Source organism: Doryrhamphus excisus, chromosome 6 (genome assembly GCF_030265055.1).
Source record: "Doryrhamphus excisus isolate RoL2022-K1 chromosome 6, RoL_Dexc_1.0, whole genome shotgun sequence".
Taxonomy (NCBI): domain Eukaryota; kingdom Metazoa; phylum Chordata; class Actinopteri; order Syngnathiformes; family Syngnathidae; genus Doryrhamphus; species Doryrhamphus excisus.
The window spans coordinates 18,174,666-18,195,109 of NC_080471.1; the positions used below are offsets into that span (position 1 = coordinate 18,174,666).

General features: G+C 40.0%; 1 protein-coding gene across 2 annotated transcripts; it reads left to right on the top strand.

Moving 5' to 3' along the window:
* Positions 1-2,463: 2,463 nt before the first annotated feature.
* On the top strand, positions 2,464-19,531 carry ano5a (anoctamin 5a). 2 transcript variants are annotated; one of them, XM_058075119.1, is made up of 20 exons: positions 2,464-2,881; positions 3,900-3,946; positions 8,159-8,257; positions 9,268-9,336; positions 9,431-9,709; positions 10,428-10,544; positions 10,677-10,789; positions 10,868-11,005; positions 11,108-11,213; positions 11,323-11,383; positions 12,243-12,394; positions 13,529-13,603; positions 13,834-14,047; positions 14,123-14,301; positions 14,374-14,471; positions 14,616-14,746; positions 15,680-15,885; positions 16,254-16,444; positions 16,549-16,654; positions 18,153-19,531. In XM_058075119.1, exons 1-20 carry the CDS (start codon positions 2,818-2,820, stop codon positions 18,318-18,320), a joined length of 2,613 nt encoding a protein of 870 aa, XP_057931102.1. In that variant the 5' UTR covers positions 2,464-2,817; the 3' UTR covers positions 18,321-19,531. The 2 variants fall into 2 exon arrangements, with proteins under 2 accessions (XP_057931102.1, XP_057931103.1); XM_058075120.1 differs by lacking the exons at positions 2,464-2,881; positions 3,900-3,946 and adding an exon at positions 6,924-7,128.
* The last annotated feature ends 913 nt before the right edge of the window (positions 19,532-20,444 follow it).

Genomic DNA, 20,444 nt, shown 5'->3' on the forward strand with positions numbered 1-20,444 from the left:
TATTTTATTATACTATTTATTATATCTACTAATATCTAATTATACTATTTATTTTATCTACTACTCGTAGAAAAAGTTATGGCAACTAGTTGTGTACATATAATGATAATAATCTGCAGTTAAACATGACTTTCCCACTTGCTTTAAGACTGTCCAAGCAAACTTGCACCACATAACCCTTTAACATTATCAGGAGTTTTTCCTTGACTGTCATGTAAAGTGGTACATCATATTTCATACTGTACATGCACCATATTACACGCTCCCCTTTTTTTTCTTCAAACAGGTGGTCCTCCTTGCCTTGTTATTAGTGACAGCCATTAGACCCTGGCAGTGCACACCCAAGAAGACCCATATGTTGAGAACGGACAATATGAGACTAAAGAAAAAGTGGTGAAGAAAATGAGTGGCTATATTTCTGGGAATGCTGACACACCCATCAGAGAAGGCCAGCTTAATTACACAAATACGGGACTCTGGAAGCCACATGAAGAGACGACAAGAGGGCCCTGACTCTAAATTTAAACCAAAAGAAAACACGTGGGTGATGGCAGGAGAAGGGGAGGTTGGAGGGAGTGACTTTCCTAAACTGGAGGATGGAATGCAGAGTGGGAATCATAGTGGAAAAGAAGTCAACATAGTGGTGTATTCAATGAAATTAATCACTAAGCTGTTCATACAGGCCATTTGAAGCTAATGCTGAGGTTATGTTCAATAAATCACTTTTTGATGATGTGGTTTGTTTGACATGGAGCATTATGCAGCTACAAAAGCCACTAGAGGATGAATGATGATAAACCAATTACACCATTGCATTACTAAATGAACAACAATGTTGATATAGGAGTGATTACAATAACACATGAAAAGCCACTGAAACTAGAGTATTTTCATTAAGTTGTTTAAACAGTATAAACTGCATGCCGTAAAAGTCACAAAATAAAATCTAACAATATGATTGTAAAATTGAACAAAGCCAGTTCATTTTATTAGAACTATATTAACACTTTCAAGAATAATACATTTGTTTACAGCGTTTGTTGCGTTGCAGTGTTTTGCAAGCTCATAGTTCTCATGAACTCATTCAAAGTTCAGTTCACACAGTATAAATATGAACAGTTCATTTTCATAGTTCACCATTTCAATTTTGAAGTAGTTCTAAGTTCAATTCATTTCATGTTTTAGGTGAAAAATGAGACTGACTGACCTTGTTTTTAAAAGAAAACATCCATCACCACGTAAAACTGTTGACTGTTTACAATTAGGTATTGTCCTATAGTGGGATTGTAGAACAATACTGAATATATAGTAACAAACAAAAGCCACAACAAAGTACAGTGTTGTTTCATGCATTGAAATAAATTGGTAAATGTGTAGCTACATATCCGGAAGTCCTCGGGAGCGCTTGGGAGCATGAGCAATCACAGCGGAAGGGGCGTACCTAGAGGAGGGCCCGGGTATAGAGTAAATTAAACAGACCTTTTGGATCGTAAGCAGGAAGTCAATGAAACTACTGCAGAAAGAGGTGCAGAATCTGGAAGATCTAGAAAGCTTTGTGTGTGGTTTAACTTGTGTAGCCGCTCTATAGGAGTCCACAACTCAATACAAAGTGTCGAATGACCATAATAGGTTCCCTTTAAGAATGGCTGGATTGTTATGCTAGTGTGAGCAATGCTTTGTGTTCTAAGTTGTTTATTTACAAGTACATTGTGTACAAACCTTCTTAGTCAAGTCAAGTCAAGTTTATTTATATAGCCCTTAATCACAAAAGAGTCTCAAAGGGCTTTAACAATCAACGACATGACAAATGCATGGACTAGCATCAGTAGCACCTTCTTAGAAAAATAAGTCTTTTGAGCTTGTTCATGCACAACACTGCATCTACTGTATATGTTGTATATACAGAATATATTTATTAGTATACTGCATGTATTAGCACAAACAGGAGACAATTGATCTGTAAACAAATCGATACATCACCGTTACCAGGATAGTATCTGTATGGGATTGAGAAAATACTGATAAGATGGATATTTCTCAGTTATTTTTGGTTTATTTTCACAAAAATATGTATTTTTTTGTTTTGTTGTTCAAATGTATTATATTTATGTGACACTAGCTAGCTTTGGAGGGAAAAGAAAATGACTTGAAGCTAATGATAGTTTTTGATTTGTTTAGTAATTTTGCAATATTAGCTATTTTTTAATGTAAATGTTTACAATAGTAAACGTTATCGACATCGACAATACTAACCCTGCATGTAGCTGGTATCGTATCGATAAGAAAATTAGCAGTATTGTAGTATCTTTACGCCGGAGTGACATGTGTTGTGTAGTCGTGGCGATACATTACGTAGTGTCCACGAAATAGGACGTAACAACTTTGAATAATGCAATATGTCATAAAGTGAGTCATTACACAAAAACAACGAAATATACAACTCGTCCAAATAAAAACGTGATATAGTGGGGGTTGCAAGTACAACCAAGAGCCCAAGTGGAATATAGAGTAGTTTTATGCAAGATGTGCACCTTTATCTGTCATATCTAAATCCCAAGTTTCCCATCCGGGGCTCCTTTTAAGTTGTTTTCTGGGCGCCACTCCCCTATCTGACGTCCCTCTGTGCTGTGGGGGCACGGAAGTTAGCAGACGGCGGTCACTGGGTGAGGGGGCCCCCACTAAGGAAGGCGGCAGAGTCACCCAAGACACCACACAAGGAGGGAGAGGGACTTCGAGTGACGGCGGGAGAGGAGGTCGTGGGGCTTGGGACAGCCAGTGGATTTACTGCGTCATTGTTTAACTGGCAAGGGAAGCAAAATGATGCTTTTTTCTGGCAGCTCCGGAGGGTCCAGCTTGATTGAGATGAGCCCATCAGGCTCTGGTGAGTTAAGTAAACATTTAGTACTTTGTTTGTTAGCATAGTGGGATGACTTTTCTACATTTTCTACAAACTATATTCTAAACTGTATTCTAGTCTTCAGTGTTTGACCAACTTTAAATCCACCTTCACCAACCACCCACAGCTAGCTAGTCTCATCTGAATGGAAACAATATCAGGCACTTCCGTCATCGTTTTATAATAGCCACTACTTGGTTCAGGCTTTATTTGAGCTCCATTAATCGTATGGAATGCTGTCTAAATCTGTACTTCAAAACTGAAATGGAAAATAAAAGCATATTTGCTGCAATAACTCATGTCCAAAAGCAGGTGTAGCATCTGTAAACATGGCTTCCTGTTGTTGTGCTCTATTTGTACAAATGCATGCATTACAATTGCATGTACGACATTGCTGGGTAAATGTGGTTAGAAAAAAAAGAAAATGAAGCAGCTTTGTGGTATTTTCACTCTCATCAACTGCCTTCTGTTGAGGAAAGACAAGAGAGATGCTTGCATGCTGTTAAGGCTTTGTGCCAAATGCAGAAATAGGCTAAATTGTTTTGAAAAACTACCTCAAATGACAGCAACCCACATCAACATAAGTGTTAACAAACTCCAGTTCCACATATATGTGCATTGTAAAACATATGTGCATTGTAAAACATTGTCAAGTTCCAATACTTATAGTTCACATGTACACATGTAAGATGACTCGTCATATATTCAATTCACTCTGTTAAATCCCACAGTCATCTTTGACCGCCTGTCCTTTTCCCTCACTTTGCTTCTGAGTGACTGCATGACCCCATAACCGAGAGAAGCCCTGCCCCCAACTCTAGTCCAAATATAGACCACAACATTGGCTGCTCCATTCACTTTATTATCACCTACAGCTCGACTTCAATTCCGTTGACCTGCCGCTTATATTCTTTATGCTCCTCTTATTCTTCTTTCACGCTGGTGAAAAAATATTCATTTAACACCATTCATTTTTTGTGTGTCTCACGTTACTGTCTTGCAGATGGTGTGCCTGGCTACAACACAGAACCCTTCCAACGAGAACCAGGGGTAAAGACTTCATACAACTTCTTTGTAAAATAACAAACGTATTGAGTGTACAGTAGTTTACAGTATGCGTTAATCAGTTAGGAATTGGCAATACTTAATACAAGTGAATCAATTTTTCACCATCGTATGTTTCCAACTTTGTGGAAAAAGTTGGGGGTCAAGCCATTTTTTTGTCCATAAATACATGATTGGATGAGCGTTGAGTCTGAAAACAGGAGTCTAATACTATAATAATCATGGTTCGTTACATGCCTGGGTTTTTGGTTCAGTTCGGATAATATTTGGCAGAGGTAGGAAACAATAAAAAACAAGTAACTTTTGAATAAACAGCTGAAAACAGCAATCTTTTTAGCAAATATCTTCAATGATAAATACATTTTTAAATGAAAGATGGTCTGTACGAAGACACCGACCAGATTGAAGAGCATGACTCACTGGCGACTCAACCTGATGGGAGAAGCAGAAAGACAAGATGACCAGACACATCTACATAAATCATCTATCTTGGATGGCGTTTGACGTGTGAAATCATACAGTTTTGGCCATATGCTGCCTTTCATGGCTTTTTTTTCAACGTTCTCTGGGTTTTTAATGAGAGTTTTTTTGTATAAAAATACATCATGTGTCCTCTTACCCCCCTTTTTAAAGTCTCATGACGTGTGTGTGGAGACTTGTGAGTCTCTCAACACCAGCATGGCCTCCCTGGCCTCGTCTGACCGTAGCGATGGTTCTGAGATGGATCCTCACACCTTTGAACAAATCAGTTCTTTGACTGGGGTAAGACACCAGTCTAAGACACGGGTTCATACTGTGTCTCTGTCCATGACGTGTGCTGCATCCATGCTAGTATTTTGATCTGAGCCACACACCGACATGCCTTAACTACACAGTAGTTGCTTGTTTGATTTGAAGTGCTGCTTTTTGACTTGAGCATGTTTTATTACATGTTGGTCATGGCATTGATCTCGAGTGGTTTTCTGTACAAAGCAAAAATTATAGGACTACTGTAAGGCTCACTCTCACTGTCCCCTCCACAGTTCGCAAGAAAGCGAGCGCTGTTCCTGAAGTTTCGTTCAAGGGTATGGCATGTAAAAAGCAAGCTTGTGATGTGATGCAACTTAATACGTATTGTCCCGTTTGCTGCCTACTAGCCTTTAATGTTGAGATGGATAGAATGATAAGCTTTCTGTCACAGTACAAATACCGTAAATGTGCATATTTGGTTGGAACAGGTTTTCATAGTCCAATCTGAGTCGACGATCCCGAGAAACAGATCGTATTTATGACTTTTTTCACCTCCAAAAAAAGAGGCTAAAACATTCAGATAAGCAAAAAAACATGTTTAGTGACAGTAACTTAAATTATTCACTGACATGGAAACTAGACAAACAAACCCCCAGAATACAGTCGCTGTCGACACACATCAGATAATTGCACATAGAATAGGGACTACTTGGCCTAAAATGTACTGTTGGGATATATAATGATGTTGGCGAAACAACCTATTTTAATAATATTCAATGATGAGCCAATGATGTTGGCTGTTGTCAATATTTTGTATCACAATTGGTTGTTTATCAGACATCATCCATTTGCTACACCGCTTACCCTCAATAGGGGGGCATGCTGGAGCCTATCCCAGCTGTCTTCAGGCGAGAGGCGGGGTACACCCTGGACTGGTCACCAGCCAATCACAGGGCACATATAGACAAACAACCATTCACACTCACATTCATACCTATGGACAATTTGGAGTCATCAGTTAACCAAACATGTTTTTGGCATGTGGAAGGAAACCGGAGTACCCAGAGAAAAACCATACATGCACGCATTGGGAGAACATGCAAACTCCACAGAGAGAAGCCCAAGCGGGGAATCGAACATGGGTCTCCTAGCGTATTTATCAGATATTCTTTGTAAAAAAAAATAATGTAAGCTCAGCAGCAGAATATTAATCACATGACATTTTGATATGTATTGACTGAGATTGATAGCCAAATCAGACTCCTTCAAACTGAATCATGGAACGGTCGACTATTCCCAGACACCCCGAGCTGATTGAGCATATTTTTTTTTTGGTTCTCATGTATCTTTAGAGCTCATTAAAACTGCTTTGTTGTGTCTAATAATGATATGCCTCATTGAGGAGGTGTTGCAGCATAATTAGAATTTACTACTTGATATTGGCTTGTGTGTGTGCGTTTGTATTCTGCTTGACAAATTTAGTTGTTTTGACTTTTGTTGTTTGAAAAATGCTGCCAGGAGCATGTGGCCCTAATTCTTTAGGCATATAAAGTATAGCACGTTTGGAGACAAAAACGTCAATTTGTCTAATAGAGTATAATTTATTGAAATGTTTCCAGGCTTATTCCTCTAAAATGTTATGTTGTGCGCATCCCTTTCAAACTACTAGTTTGTAGTGTTACACCATGTCTTACATGTGCCCTAACATAAACCGGACCAGAAAGGAAACAAGACATCACCCAGTAGTTTGAGGTTAGTGGTGGATGGACAGAACTCGAGCAGCTTAGCGCAGCACAAAGACATGCACTAATTTTTTAAGGCTGATCTGTAATCACAGCAAATTAGAGTTTCTGGAAAGCCCAGTTAAGGAAGGCCACCGCCCTCGCACGGATCCAGTCCAGATGTTAATGTGGAAATTTAGGCATTTAAGACTGTGAAAATGTTAAATAGCTTCACTAGCAATTTTTCCTTTTGTCTACAGGAATTGTCTGTAGTCATTAGATTGCTTTTAGACTCAGACTAAAGAGCTTCAACATGTCAGTCTTCAAAGTACATTACCCGTAATGTAATTTCAGCTGAGCTTTAAGTGCTTGTTTTGCAGGCTGCTGCCATGCAGTGCAGATAGTCGTGGCTGTTATTGCATGACCTTGCTAGCAGCTACTATTTCCCATCAATTTGATGACATCATCTTGGGGGGGTCCGTTATTAAGGCACTCTGTTCTCTTCCCCCCTCCACCTGAACATTTTGTGGGACCTCTGAGAGTGTAAGGGCTTGTCCCAGGAGGTGCAGCAAATGCATGGAGTTGGTCTTGTGCAGGGAGAGTTAAAGGCAGAAATGCTTTAAGGGCTCCTTGCAGAAAGGCAGGGTGTGGTGGATCAGGAAGTCGGGTTTTTTTTTTGCTGATGCATCCTAGCCATGAAGGGAGGTGGCCATGAAGGTAAAGTGCTTTTCCTCTCATCACAGTGTACAGACAGACAGGGCCAACATTTCTTTTATTGTGATGAAATGTGGTGGTGGTTGTGGTGGCTATTGTAATTGTAGCTAAATGTAGCTGCTGTGATGTTTAGCAGTGCAAGTGGTGCATGGTTATGTTTAGCCGCATGAACAAGCAGCATCGGCTGCTGGCAAGACATGCTTTTCTGTCCTCACTTGAAGCATTCCTTTGCTAGTTTGTTTCCTCCCTGCAAATCACTCCAGGACTGACGCTTGCTGATGCACATGCCTGGCAACTTTATAATGCAAAGCCAGAGTATGGCTGCTGGATACTCCACTGTAAATGATTCTGCATAGCTTGTGTATTCCATAGTATTAATTGGCGACTCCAAATTGTCCATATCTTGCAAAAATCTAGTAACTTTGAAGAAATGTAGCTGCTTGGACATTAACACAACAGCAGCTTTTGCAATGGAAAAACAGTCACACGTCCCGACTGAGTCAATGCCAAGTGCAGGTAGCATCGCAATCTTTATAGTGTGCGTAAACACTTAATGTGCGCCTCCAATCCAGCCCATCTGCCACTTCCACATTACGTGTATTATTCACAGTATCGATACCATGGCTAGTCTGATAGACTACTAGCTGCTCTCTACTTGCAAGATAGCGTTTTTCTAAATGACATATATCAAGGTGGCAGATGCCACAAGGTGGCGGTGTTGACTTGTTTTTTTTGTTGACTTTTTTCTTTGTAATATTTTTTCCTTTTTGTTACAATAAAGAAGTGTGTGTTGCAGTTGATTGATGCCTTATTGTGCTTATTATTCCTCCAGCAAATTTTGTTATATGAGAAGACTACCCGGCTGAGTACTGGATTGACATACTGTATATGTTAGCTGACATTGCCTTAATTAATATTTCAAAGTACACTGACTTTTTACTGACACTGTGTATGGCGTTGATTGCACCCAATGATCTGCTCATCCTGTGTGTGTTGTGCATGTTTTGACATTGTACTCTTTTTTTTGGTTTAGATTAACAAACAAGAGCAGAGCAAAGACTCAATATACTTTCGTGATGGAGTACGCAGGATTGATTTCGTCTTGTCTTACACTGAAGATGAAAAGAAAACGGTAAGAAACAACATACCTGTTCTTTGTTCAAATTTAGCAGTATCCAAAGTAGAAGAGTACATAAAAAGAACTATAAAGGTAAAGCCTAATTTTGGGGGGAACTCACCACCGCGCCATGGTAAATGGTCTTTCACTTTCGCTTTCCACCTCCACGGCGCTCAAAGCACTTTTGACACTGTTAGCATATTTACCTACTGATGACGTAGCATCAGGAACAACTGGGGGTTCAGTATCTCGACCAAGGATACTTTGACATGATCACGACAGGACAGAGGCTCCAATTCCCAACATTCAGGTTGGGAGACAATCACACCGCCCAAACCCCGCCCTTGGAACACCACAAACACTCTTAATGTACAAAATAATCATCCAACTTATTTCTTTATATGATGCACACAGCAATGAACATCATCATGCTCCGTTCTCCTGGTGCAGTGAGGCATTCAGGCGCACTCGTCGTATTTGTGACTATTGAGCACAAATTTCATCCACGTACTTCAATTAAAATACATAGTGTTATTAAGTTATTTTATTTGTATTTTTTGTATTTGTATTTTGTATTGCTATTTATTTTTTTTCTCCACTGTAAAGCGTCTTTGAGTACTCTGAAAAGCGCTATACAAATAAAATTTATTATTATTAAAAGACAGCTTATCACTACATGTAATGGGACACGCTCTTTTTGGTACTGCTAATGCTAATATTAGCGGCATACCGTATCCGCCCCTCTTGCTGAAGAAAACCCTACGGAAGTAGTTACCTAACAAATAGTACACACAGTGAATAAGCACGTAAATGGCTTGAAAAATGTCATTTAGATAACAATTCTTACAATAACATTTTAAATTGATTCAGAATTATACTAAAATCTATTTTTTGATCCCTCCATTGCTCAATATTTTCCCTATATATTTGTTTATGAATTATGGGCATTGTGACGTTCTTCCTTGTAATATGTTCTAAGGGTGAACATTTGTATGTATGCACTGTAACTTTTTTTTCTCCTAAAGGACAAGAGGGAGGTTTTCCAGGCCAACCTCCTGAAACTTGGCTTGGAGCTGGAGGTGGAAGATAAATCTGTAAGAGCAAGTGTGGTCATTAATGTGCTCGTGTCTCGCAATAGAGAAAAAACATACTGATACACATGTATATCATATTTTGTCATAAAATCAGGAAGCACAGGATGGATTGACTTATTTTGTGAAGATCCACGCCCCATGGGAAGTGTTGACCACCTACGCAGATTTGTTGAAGATCAAGGTCCCTTTCAAGGCCATTGACATCCCAACCAAAAATGAGTGGAGATGGCTGGTCAACCCTTTTCGTCTTCCGAAGCATATCATGCATCCTGACCCCGACTTCTACACTGCTTCCTTTGACAAGAGCAAGTCTGACTTCTACCTCGTTGATGACAGAGACACGTTCTTTAATCCTTCCACACGCAACAGGATAGTAAGAATGTTTTTTCATCTTCTTTGAGACCTTTCAATGATAAAAAAACAAAACAAAACATAACAGCCCAACAAGGCTGTCCATTGGGTTTAAAATGACAAGGTGTCGGGTCCTGCCTGTTGTTTGTGCTTAACTGCAATTCACAATACTCACCCTTTGGAGTCTGTAGAGGGAATACTGGATATTGAGATCACATGATTTGGACATATCTCCGGGTTGGGGATATCTCATCCCAAGTGACCAAAGTGGTTTTTGGTGTTTACATGGACGTGCGCAACCGGGTTATTGCTAATATTCCGGTTATGATAGGGTTTTTTGACTGCATCTAAATGTAGTCTATAGTCTGTCTCTCAACTGGCCTGGAACACCTTGGGAGTAGCTGGATGACATAGTCGAGGAGAGGGAAATCGAGGCTTCCCTGCTTATGTTGCTGCCCCCCTGACCCGACCTCAGATAAACATAAGATGGATGGATATTGTGGAGTACAAATGTATTAATAAAGATGACTATGAGGGCGATATTTCATGTCCAGAGGCTCCAATAATGTTCAAAACCAGAATTAGAAGATGGTAAGCAGATTTTCTATGCCATAATTAATATTGAAGAGTCACTTATTGTGAAGCAATTAATCGCGATAAGCGAGGGACAAAATTTATTCTTTTTATTTTAAATGCATATGACTAGAGTGCTTTTCTTAAATCTGTTTCTTTCTGCCAAGGTGTACTACATCCTCTCTCGATGTTCTTATGTGATGGATGAAAGTGAGAAAGACAAAAGGGGTATCAAGAGGCTGCTTAACAACGGCACATACACTGGTGCCTTCCCATTACACGATGTAAGATGGAGTGGATTTTTTGATTTTTTGACACATATTAAAGCTTCATTGGAATATCTTCTTACAGCAAAGTAAAATCATGATATTGTTGAAACCAAGGATGAATCTGAAGTGCCATTTGTATGTGTGCAGTGCAGATACTGGACAAAATCTCACGATCCTGATTGCGAAAGCCAAAGATATGCACTCTACACACACTGGGCCGGATTCTTGTGTTTCTTCAAAGAGCAACCCCTCAACCTCATCAGGGATAATGCAGAGCACAATATCAATATTTGCTGAATGTGCATTTTTGGTTAACAACATTGTTCAATTTGTTTCTACAGGAAGTACTATGGTGAGAAGATTGGCATTTATTTTGCCTGGCTGGGGTTCTACACTGAGATGTTATTCATCGCTGCATTTGTGGGAACATTGTGTTTCTTGTACGGATTTTCCACAATTGAGAAGAATGAGTGGAGGTGAGTTTTCAACATAATTCATTACAAAGATAATGTTTTGTTATTAATAATAGTACTCGTGACTTGATCTGTTAAATTTAAAAAAGTCCCAATTTTACTTAGAAAGGAAATCTGCAATGAGGGAATCGGAGGTGAGATGGTGATGTGTCCGCTGTGTGATGAAAAATGTACTTACTGGAAGCTCAACGTTACCTGCACCTCCACATGGGTGAGACATTGTTTACGTTCAATTGGTGCTACATAAAAGTATGCACCACTTTCATGTCAATAATCAGTTCATTCACTCACAAATAATTCTGAAATGTATTTTCTTTCAGCAAGCGCACCTGTTTGACAATCCCGCAACTGTGTTTTTTGCCATATTCATGGGGATTTGGGGTGAGTGAATCAAATATCAGGACACTCTGGTGGTGCATTTTCTGAGCTGGGGCACCACCTAGTGGTACTTATGATAGACTGACGCTAAAGTTGAATAAGACATGTATTGTGCGGTAATGTAGTGTAGATACATGGGGGTTTTTAAATCATGTGGTGGACTTCCACTGATAGGCTCAGTGGATTGATACTATGTGAAATTACTATGTGAAAACCCCTAATCTATGTCAGAAATGTTATGTTTACTATTGATTGTGTTGACTCATTTTAAAGTAAACTATAACCTTTTGAAATAGTTATATCAAAACTGAATATTTTATTGAAAAAACTCTGATGCGGGCTGCATGGTGTACGAGTGGTTCACGTGCAGGCCTCACAACTAGGAGACCCAAGTTCAATTCCACCCTCGGCCATCTCTTGTGTGAAGAGATGCGTGGGTTTTCTCCGGGTACTCCGGTTTCCTCCCACATTCCAAAAACATGCTAGGTTAATTGGCCACTCCAAATTGTCCATAGGTATGAATGTGAGTGTGAATGGTTGTTTGTCTGTATGTGTCCTGTGATTGGCTGGCGACCAGTCCAGGGTGTACCCCGCCTCTCGCCCAAAGACAGCTGGGATAGGCTCCAGCGCCCCTGTGACCCTTGTGCGGAATAGTGGTAGAAAATAGACTAATTTTACACAACTTGGTAAGCAGACATGATCTTTGATACTGTTAATTAATTGTAGTAATATTTGTGTTTTGTTATTTTTGATCTTTGAATCTATGGATGCGTGTAATAAATTGAACATTCAGAATTCGAACACAGATTAATATACACTGATTCATTATTTTGTATTGATAAATCTGATGTACTCTGTGCAGTGACATTGTTCTTGGAATTTTGGAAGCGGCGTCAGTCCCGTCTAGAGTACGAGTGGGATCTAGTGGACTTTGAGGAAGCGCAACAACAACAGCAGCTGCGTCCGGAGTATGAGAACCACTGCACCTTGCGCCAGATTAATCTCGTCACTCAGGTGTTAATGTGCTAATGAAATATTTTTGTGATATAAATGTGTTGTCCTAGTAGTGTGAAAGTAGTGAAACCTTAACCAAATGTGGGTCAAATGTGCTAATTGTGTAGACTATAGTTGTCAAGATCCAATTGAAATAAGTTGTTGAAAATGTTCTGTAAAGAGTAGGGCTGTCAAAGTTAACATTCATGACGGTATTTTTTTTATGCGCGATTAATATTTTTTATATAGTTTTGAGAGTTGACTCTTTAGAGTGGGCAATGCTTTCACCTGTGGAAACTTGAGTCGCAACTTTTGCAATTCTCAAAATCTAGTAATTGGAAAGTATTTTCAGCAGTGTTTGTGTTTTACGGTCAGTTGTACCGCTCGTAAGCACTGGACTGGAAGTGCCGAACAATTAATCGATTAATTATTGCAGCTCTAATCTAAGCAGCACCGCCAAAAGACGCTACGGAATGAAGATAATCGATGGTTGGAAATACATTAATACTATTTCATGGAACAAATGGAAGAATTTAAGTTTTTAATGTCAGTCAGTTCTTCTGATAGCAGATAAGGCTTTGCTGGCCCTGACAGCTATGATATAAGTCAGAGACAAGTATTTAATAACGGTTAAGTTAGAACCTGCAAAATGTGTGTCCCATAATGTTATATGCCGAAATAAAATGGAAGTTGTTGCATGCGTACACATAAACGATATCGCTAAGTCTTTGCAAACCCACTACTATTGTACTATTTTACTTACAGTGCCATTGATGAAATGTGGTGCTTTAATTTCCTTTGACCACTTCCTATCCACGTGTAGGAAACAGAGTGGGCCCTTGACAGGACTACTACAGATCTAATTGGGATATTATTTTTATGCTGGATCACTGTATTATTCTGGGTAAGGGTCGTGTTAAATTTAGCTTGGAAAAAGGTGTTCTTGGAAAGACAGTCACAAGTTTCTTCCATGCTTCATTACCATATATGTCTTTATAATTGGGCCCAGATTTAAATACCTGCCTGCTGTATAATGTAGGCCTGCCTCAAATCTAAAGTGAATGGTCATGAAAGGAAGCTTGTGGAGTTTCTCTTCAGGCTATAACAACAGATTGACTGACTTTTTTTGTACGCTTCTGCTTGCTTGTGCTATAGGAAATGGAGCCTTACTTACCCATAACAAGTAAGCTTGCACGTACAATTGTGTCTGGAGTCACTATCCTGTTCTGGGTGAGCATTATATCATTGATAAATGTATTTTTCAATATTTGTTCTTCATTTTGTTATTAATCAAGTGACCTGCATGTGATATCGGCTCATATATTGTCACATCTAAGCTCAGCTTGTCATTTACGTTTGTGTATATGGTTGTTGTCATGCATAACAACACTCACTACGTTTTTTTTTGTGCATTTGTCCTGCAATTGCAATCTTTTCATGTCATGTCTCTTGTCTCCAAGCTCGCTCTAGTTACTGGCTGCATCATTGGAGTGATTGCGTACCGTCTGGCAGTATACGCCGCCTTTGCCAGTATCATGAAAGATACAAATGTTGATGGTACCATCGTGACCCCACAGCTGGCGACATCTGTCACTGCCTCCTGCATCAACTTTATAATCATCATGGTCCTCAACATGATGTATGAAAAAGTGGCTGTTTGGATGACTGACCTTGGTGAGGCTCATAACAACTTTCAGTCTTTGGTGTTAGCCTGTTATGTGTATAAAATCATGTTTTTCCACCTACCAGAAATCCCAAAGACCCACATGGAGTATGAGAACAAGCTGACGTTTAAGATGTTCCTCTTCCAGTTTGTCAACTACTACTCCTCATGCTTCTATGTGGCTTTTTTTAAGGGCAAATTTGTAGGCTATCCTGGAGACTATGTTTACATGTTTGGTCAAGGGAGAAAACTCCGGAATGAAGAGGTACGATCTAGAAGAGCACAATGAGGAGGTGGTTTCTTGTTTCTAACATTTCATGACTTTGTTTGCATTCAGTGTGAGCCTGGTGGCTGTTTGATGGAGTTAACTACCCAGCTGTTTGTAGTGATGACTGGTAAACAAGTGTGGGGCAACATCCAGGAGTCTCTGGTCCCGTAAGTACCCTGTTAACGCAGCCACAGAAGATGTGTTCAAAACGATATGAAAAAATAATATAATATAAATATAAAAAAAATATTTTAAAAATAATATAATATAAACATACATCAAATACTCTGTCGTCCCCTTGCGTGTTTCAGGTGGTTAAAGAATTGGTGGAGCAGCAGAAGAGCCAAAAAACACCCAGAGAGTTTGTACACACGCTGGGAGCAAGATTTTGACCTGCAGGTCTTTGAACAACTGGGACTCTTTGAAGAGTATCTTGAAATGGGTAACCTATCCATTCCATAGTCAGTTCACTAGATAATAGTCCGTTTCAGTCTGTTTTCTATGGGCACTGTTTAGCCATATATCCATTTTTACTGTATTTTATTGAAAGATAGATAAATGGTCTGATCGGAAGACATGGATTTGATTCTCTGCTTGGCATCTCTGTGTGGCGTTGGCATGTTCTCCCTATGCATGCGTGGGTTTTCTCCGGGTACTCCGGTTTCCTCCCACATTCCAAAAACATGCTAGGTTAATTGGTGACTCCAAATTGTCCATAGGTATGAATGTGAGTGTGAATGGTTGTTTGTCTATATGTGCCCTGTGATTGGCTGGCGAACATTCCACGGTGTACCCCGCCTCTCACCCCAAGACAGCTGGGATAGGCTCCAACATACGTGCAGCCCTAGTGAGGATAAGCGGCATAGAAAATGAATGGACATGATTACATATATGTGTATGAATTAACCTTAAGATCCTTTTAGTAGCCCAATATTTGAATCACTGTTGCATTAAATGACACCACATCATTCAAGTTGAATTCAAGGTTTGAGTGTATTTGTGGGATTTTCAAGCATATTTAAATGCAGCAAATTGTACTTTGGCTTTAAGAGTTACAAAGTGAGTGATATCCATTGCTTGTTGTTTTGTATTCCTGTACATTAAGACAACACATAGATGCATGAGAAAGATGTTGTGATGTTCCGAGTATCTGTGAAGGCATCTCAGGTTTGTGTAGTGACAATGAGGAAGTGTCCGGTGACATAGGGGCTAGAGAAATGGTTTATTATGCTTTTCATGTGTATAGGTGTAGTAGGTACATGGCTTCAGGTCAAAATTGTGAAGCGGTACACGACTGTAAAAACTTTGGGAACCACTGCTGTAGATTATGATATTCCTTCATTAATCACCCTTTTTTTATCTTTGTGTGCTCCAGTGATCCAGTTTGGTTTCATCACTCTGTTTGTGGCCTCCTTTCCTCTGGCCCCCCTGCTGGCACTTTTGAACAACATCATTGAGATTAGAGTGGATGCCTGGAAGCTCACCACTCAGTTCAGACGCCCCGTGGCAGCCAAGGTTCACAGTATTGGCGCTTGGGACGAAATCCTCTGTGGGATTGCCATCCTCTCTGTTGTTAGCAATGTGAGTGGTGGATTAGATCCTTTTTTTTTTTTTTTTTTTTTAGATCTGCAAATATCTTTTCATGGGACAGATGACACTTGCAGGAAATGTAGTCTGTGTACATGTGCAGCAAAGCTGGCTGCATAAGTCCTCCATACCATGGGGGTGTAGTCACCCACTGTATGTTGCCAGACTGATTGCGTGTTAAGTTATTTTGAGGGGACTTTATATTGAAAAATCCAAAAATGTTAGGCGTGTACTCACTTTAGTGAGCTACTGTATCAGCCCAGTATGACACTACTTGCATGCACATACCTAGCACATACTATCATTCTTGGTGACCATTAGAAGAATTGCTGTCCTTATGTCTTTGTTGTCGTGTTTTGCAGGCATTCATTATGGCCTTCACCTCTGACATGATCCCACGAATGGTATACATGTATAGCTACTCTGATGATATGAGTTTGAAAGGCTATGTCAATCACAGCTTGTCTGTCTTCAAAATTGCAAACTTTAAACAACAAAACATGCCCGACAGCAGTTTGAACCCCATATGGTTTACAAACATCGATAGCTGCAGGTTTGTATTCATCTTTTCATTGTTTGTTATCCCATGGCTATTGATTTTTATTGTGGGACTTCAGAGTTGACTGAATGCTAATGCTCTGTTAATCAATTTTGCAGGTATCAGGACTACCGATACCCTCCTGGCCATGAGAAGGAGTATCAGCATACATTACATTTCTGGCATATTTTGGCAGCCAAAATGGCTTTCATTATAGTCATGGAGGTAAACCTGTCCTTACTACCTGTCCAACAGGCAACAACTCATCATCCGCAATCCTTATGTGAAACATGACACTTGTCTTTCTCTTGGCTGTGCGTTCTAGACAGAGAAACAGCTAAAAAACCATCTACCGTGTAGGGGCTAACAATACACATAATGAGACACAACTATTTTGACAATAAAGGCCAAAAAACCTTCTAAAATGGGCAAAAAATGTCCTATTTACATAACTGACCTTATATAAACCAAGCTACAGCTACTGACATTGCTATTATAGCAGCTAACACGAAGAACTATTTTTCTGCTGTAGTGACACAGCGCCTCACGCCACCACCTAGAGGTAATAGGCACACTCCAAAACAATGTGATAGAACATCAATCTCTACTGACTAGGAAACAAGAACAAGCATATTAATAACTATAAATATCAACCAAATTATCTGGAAAGTGCTAGCACACATTCCATGTTTACCTTGCACAGAAAGTTTACTAGATCTTCCAGAATCTGCACCTATTCCAAAATGGTCTGTTTTTATTTATTCCACCCATGGCCTGACTCCAGGCACACCTACTCCGTCGTGATTGGTCATACTCCCAAGCGTTCCTGATGACTTCTGGAATACTGCCGAGCCCCACTTTCTAATTTAGTGGGTATAGTCTGAACAGCCGCATTGCTAATGGTCCGTATGTGATGGTGACCAGTCGGTCTCGCTAGGATGTCCAGGAAGCAAATTCTGTAGGCCTTGAGCAGATTACATGATAATGGCAACACATGGAAGCTCAAATCTGATTGGCCAAATAAAAAGAAAAAAACACAATATAACATAACACCTACACTACCAGAAGCACTGCAGCTAAAAAAACACAACAAAGTGACAATAACAGTATTGGATATAAAATCATACAAGTTTGAAATGTAGAACAGTCCTTCCGGTAATGGTTAGGCCAGCAGAGAAGGCTTTGCTGTCCACTGAATTTGCAAAAAATATGGCTGGTTGTACTTCAAACGTGTGTGTGGACTCTGCACGTTCTCCTTGTGCATGTGTAGGTTTTCTCCTGATACTCTGTCTTCTTCCCACATTCCAAAATTAAATGGAGAATGTCGAGTTGAGGGCTGCAAGGCGGACGAGTGATTAGCGCGCATGCCTCAAAGCGAGGAGACCCGAGTTCAATTCCACCCTCGGCCATCTCTGGAGTTTGCATGTTCTCCCCGTGCATGCGTGGGTTTTCTCCGGGTACTCCGGTTTCCTCCCACATTCCAAAAACATGCTAGGTTAATTGGTGACTCCAAATTGTCCATAGGTATGAATGTGAGTGTGAATGGTTGTTTGTCTATATGTGCCCTGTGATTGGCTGGCGACCAGTCCAGGGTGTACCCCGCCTCTCGAATTTAATCGTTTGTCAGCATAGAAAATGGATGGACGGATCTTTCTAGTATATAATATTCCATCTTCATTTCATATAGCTGTCTCAACTACAGCTGTGTCTTCTTCTTCTACAGCATATCGTCTTCTCGGTCAAGTTCATTGTGGCCTGGCTGATTCCCGACGTGCCCGCCGATGTGAAGATTCGAGTGAAGAGGGAGCGCTACCTGGTCCAGGAGTACCTCCACAGCTACGAAGTGGAGAAGCTGAGGAAGCAACTCGGCCAAACTGATAACACCCTCTAGCCCGCAGGCTCCCTGCCCCGACATGAGGTGCTGTCAGGGTGTTTCTAGCCCAGTTACTCACTCAGCTAGATACTAGGTCATTGATGATTAGTTTACAGCTTATAAAAACCCGCCAAATTCAGTTGCTCATAAAATTTGAAAAATTGTCAATAAGTTCAATGTTGTGGTTTATGGTATTGCTTCACACTTTAATTTGACTTTGCCTTAATCGAACTCCTGAAATCAAATACATTTTGCACCATATTCAGATTTATTGAGACGCCTTAGTGTAATGGGGGAGCATGTGCCTGTTTTTTTCTATGTTGATTCTCGTTTTTTTGTTGTATGCCGCGTGTCATGAATGGCACACACAGCCTTTATGAAGGAGCATCCAGGTCCTGCTTTCAGTATCCTGAAACCTACAACACTTGAATATAACCTTTTTAGCATTAATGGCTGTTTATTCTATGCTGTAATTGTAGGGTTGACAATCATATTGTGCTGTAAGGAAGAAAATGCAGTTCAGGACTATTTATTTTGAGCAGATGCCTTTATTTATATCTCAAATGTAGTTTGATATATCTGTTTTCTCTGTCATGTGTGGTTTGTATGAATGACTCCAGTGTAAAAATCACCAAATGTTGCCAGTTTTTCTATTTTATTACATCGTTTTCACCCTGTTCTCATCTGGATGCAACTAATCTGGCACAGTGTGGATGCAATTTTTCTTTTCAACTCGCCAAAGAAAAAAAAATCACAGCAATGTTTCTGTATGAATAGGACAAATTAAAAGTTGCACGCCCTTTTACTTTTACTGCTTCTCAACTTAGACAAACATTACACTTCAGCCATTACCCTCACCTGTGTATGTACAGGGAAGGAAATATTAATGCTTTTTAAATTATTTTTGAATGCGCACAACGCACTTGATGAAAACCGAGTCTGAAGCATGCCGGTCTTGCTGTTGTCATGACAACATAGCATCCACGCAAGTGTTTTGTAGCAGCAATGTGACAAGTTCATGTTGTTTTACTTATGAAAGGTATTTAATTTTATAAAGCTATGTATACATAATATTACAATTTTAAGTCTTATTTTTTGTTTGCTGGTAACATATTATCTGCCTGTTTCTTTTTATATTACCAATTACCTATTTTCTGTTTTTCTAATTTAGTCATTTGGTTTTGTATTTTTCCATCACTTCCTAAATCTAAGACAATAAAGTTTGGTTCAAGTTGTCAAGTCTCCCAAATGATGCAATGATGTCATTGTCCACTCTTGTTGAGGACATTGCTACACGTGAACATTCACACAACAGATGGCCGGAGAGGACGCTGATTACTATTCAGTGTCTTGTCACACTAGTGGGTGTGGTTTACTCCCAAATATGTTGGCATCCCCTTACCTGGCACACAAACACATGGTAGGTTGGCAAGAGCTCACTAACTTCTCCAATCTGAGCATTGGGCCACCATATTCCTACACCCATAGTTGCTGATCCACAGACGTCCACTTGGTAAGGTAAATGTACATCTGCACCCTGAACATTACAGCTAATTGACTCAGGCTTGTAACAGCCTGCAGAGACCAATTAGGGACAGGTGTGAGATTCAATACAGAGGTGTGCCTTTGCTAAGATAACTACAAATACTTGGTTGTTGACAACCACAATGTCAGCCATTGGGCATCATTTTTTACCTAAATGCATACATTTGTCAAAACTGAATGCTTACACAAATGGTCAACTTGTGCCTCAGCATAGAAGTCTTGGTTTGATGGTTTTCAATCAATAGTGCACACATTTGGACAGAAATGTGTAATATTCATTTTTACCGCTTATCCTCACGAGGGTTGTGGGGGTGCTGGAGCCTATCCCAGCTCTTTTTTGGGCGGGAGGCGGGGTACACCCTGGACTGGTCGCGAGCCACTCACAGGGCACATATAGACAAACAACCATTCACACTCACATTCATACCTATGGACAATTTGGAGTCGCCAATTAACCTAGCATGTTTTTGGAATGTGGGAGGAAACCGGAGTACCCGGAGAAAACCCATGCATGCACGGGGAGAACATGCCAACTCCACACAGAGATAGCCGAGGGTGGAATTGAAATCGGATCTCCTAGCTGTGAAGTCTGCACGC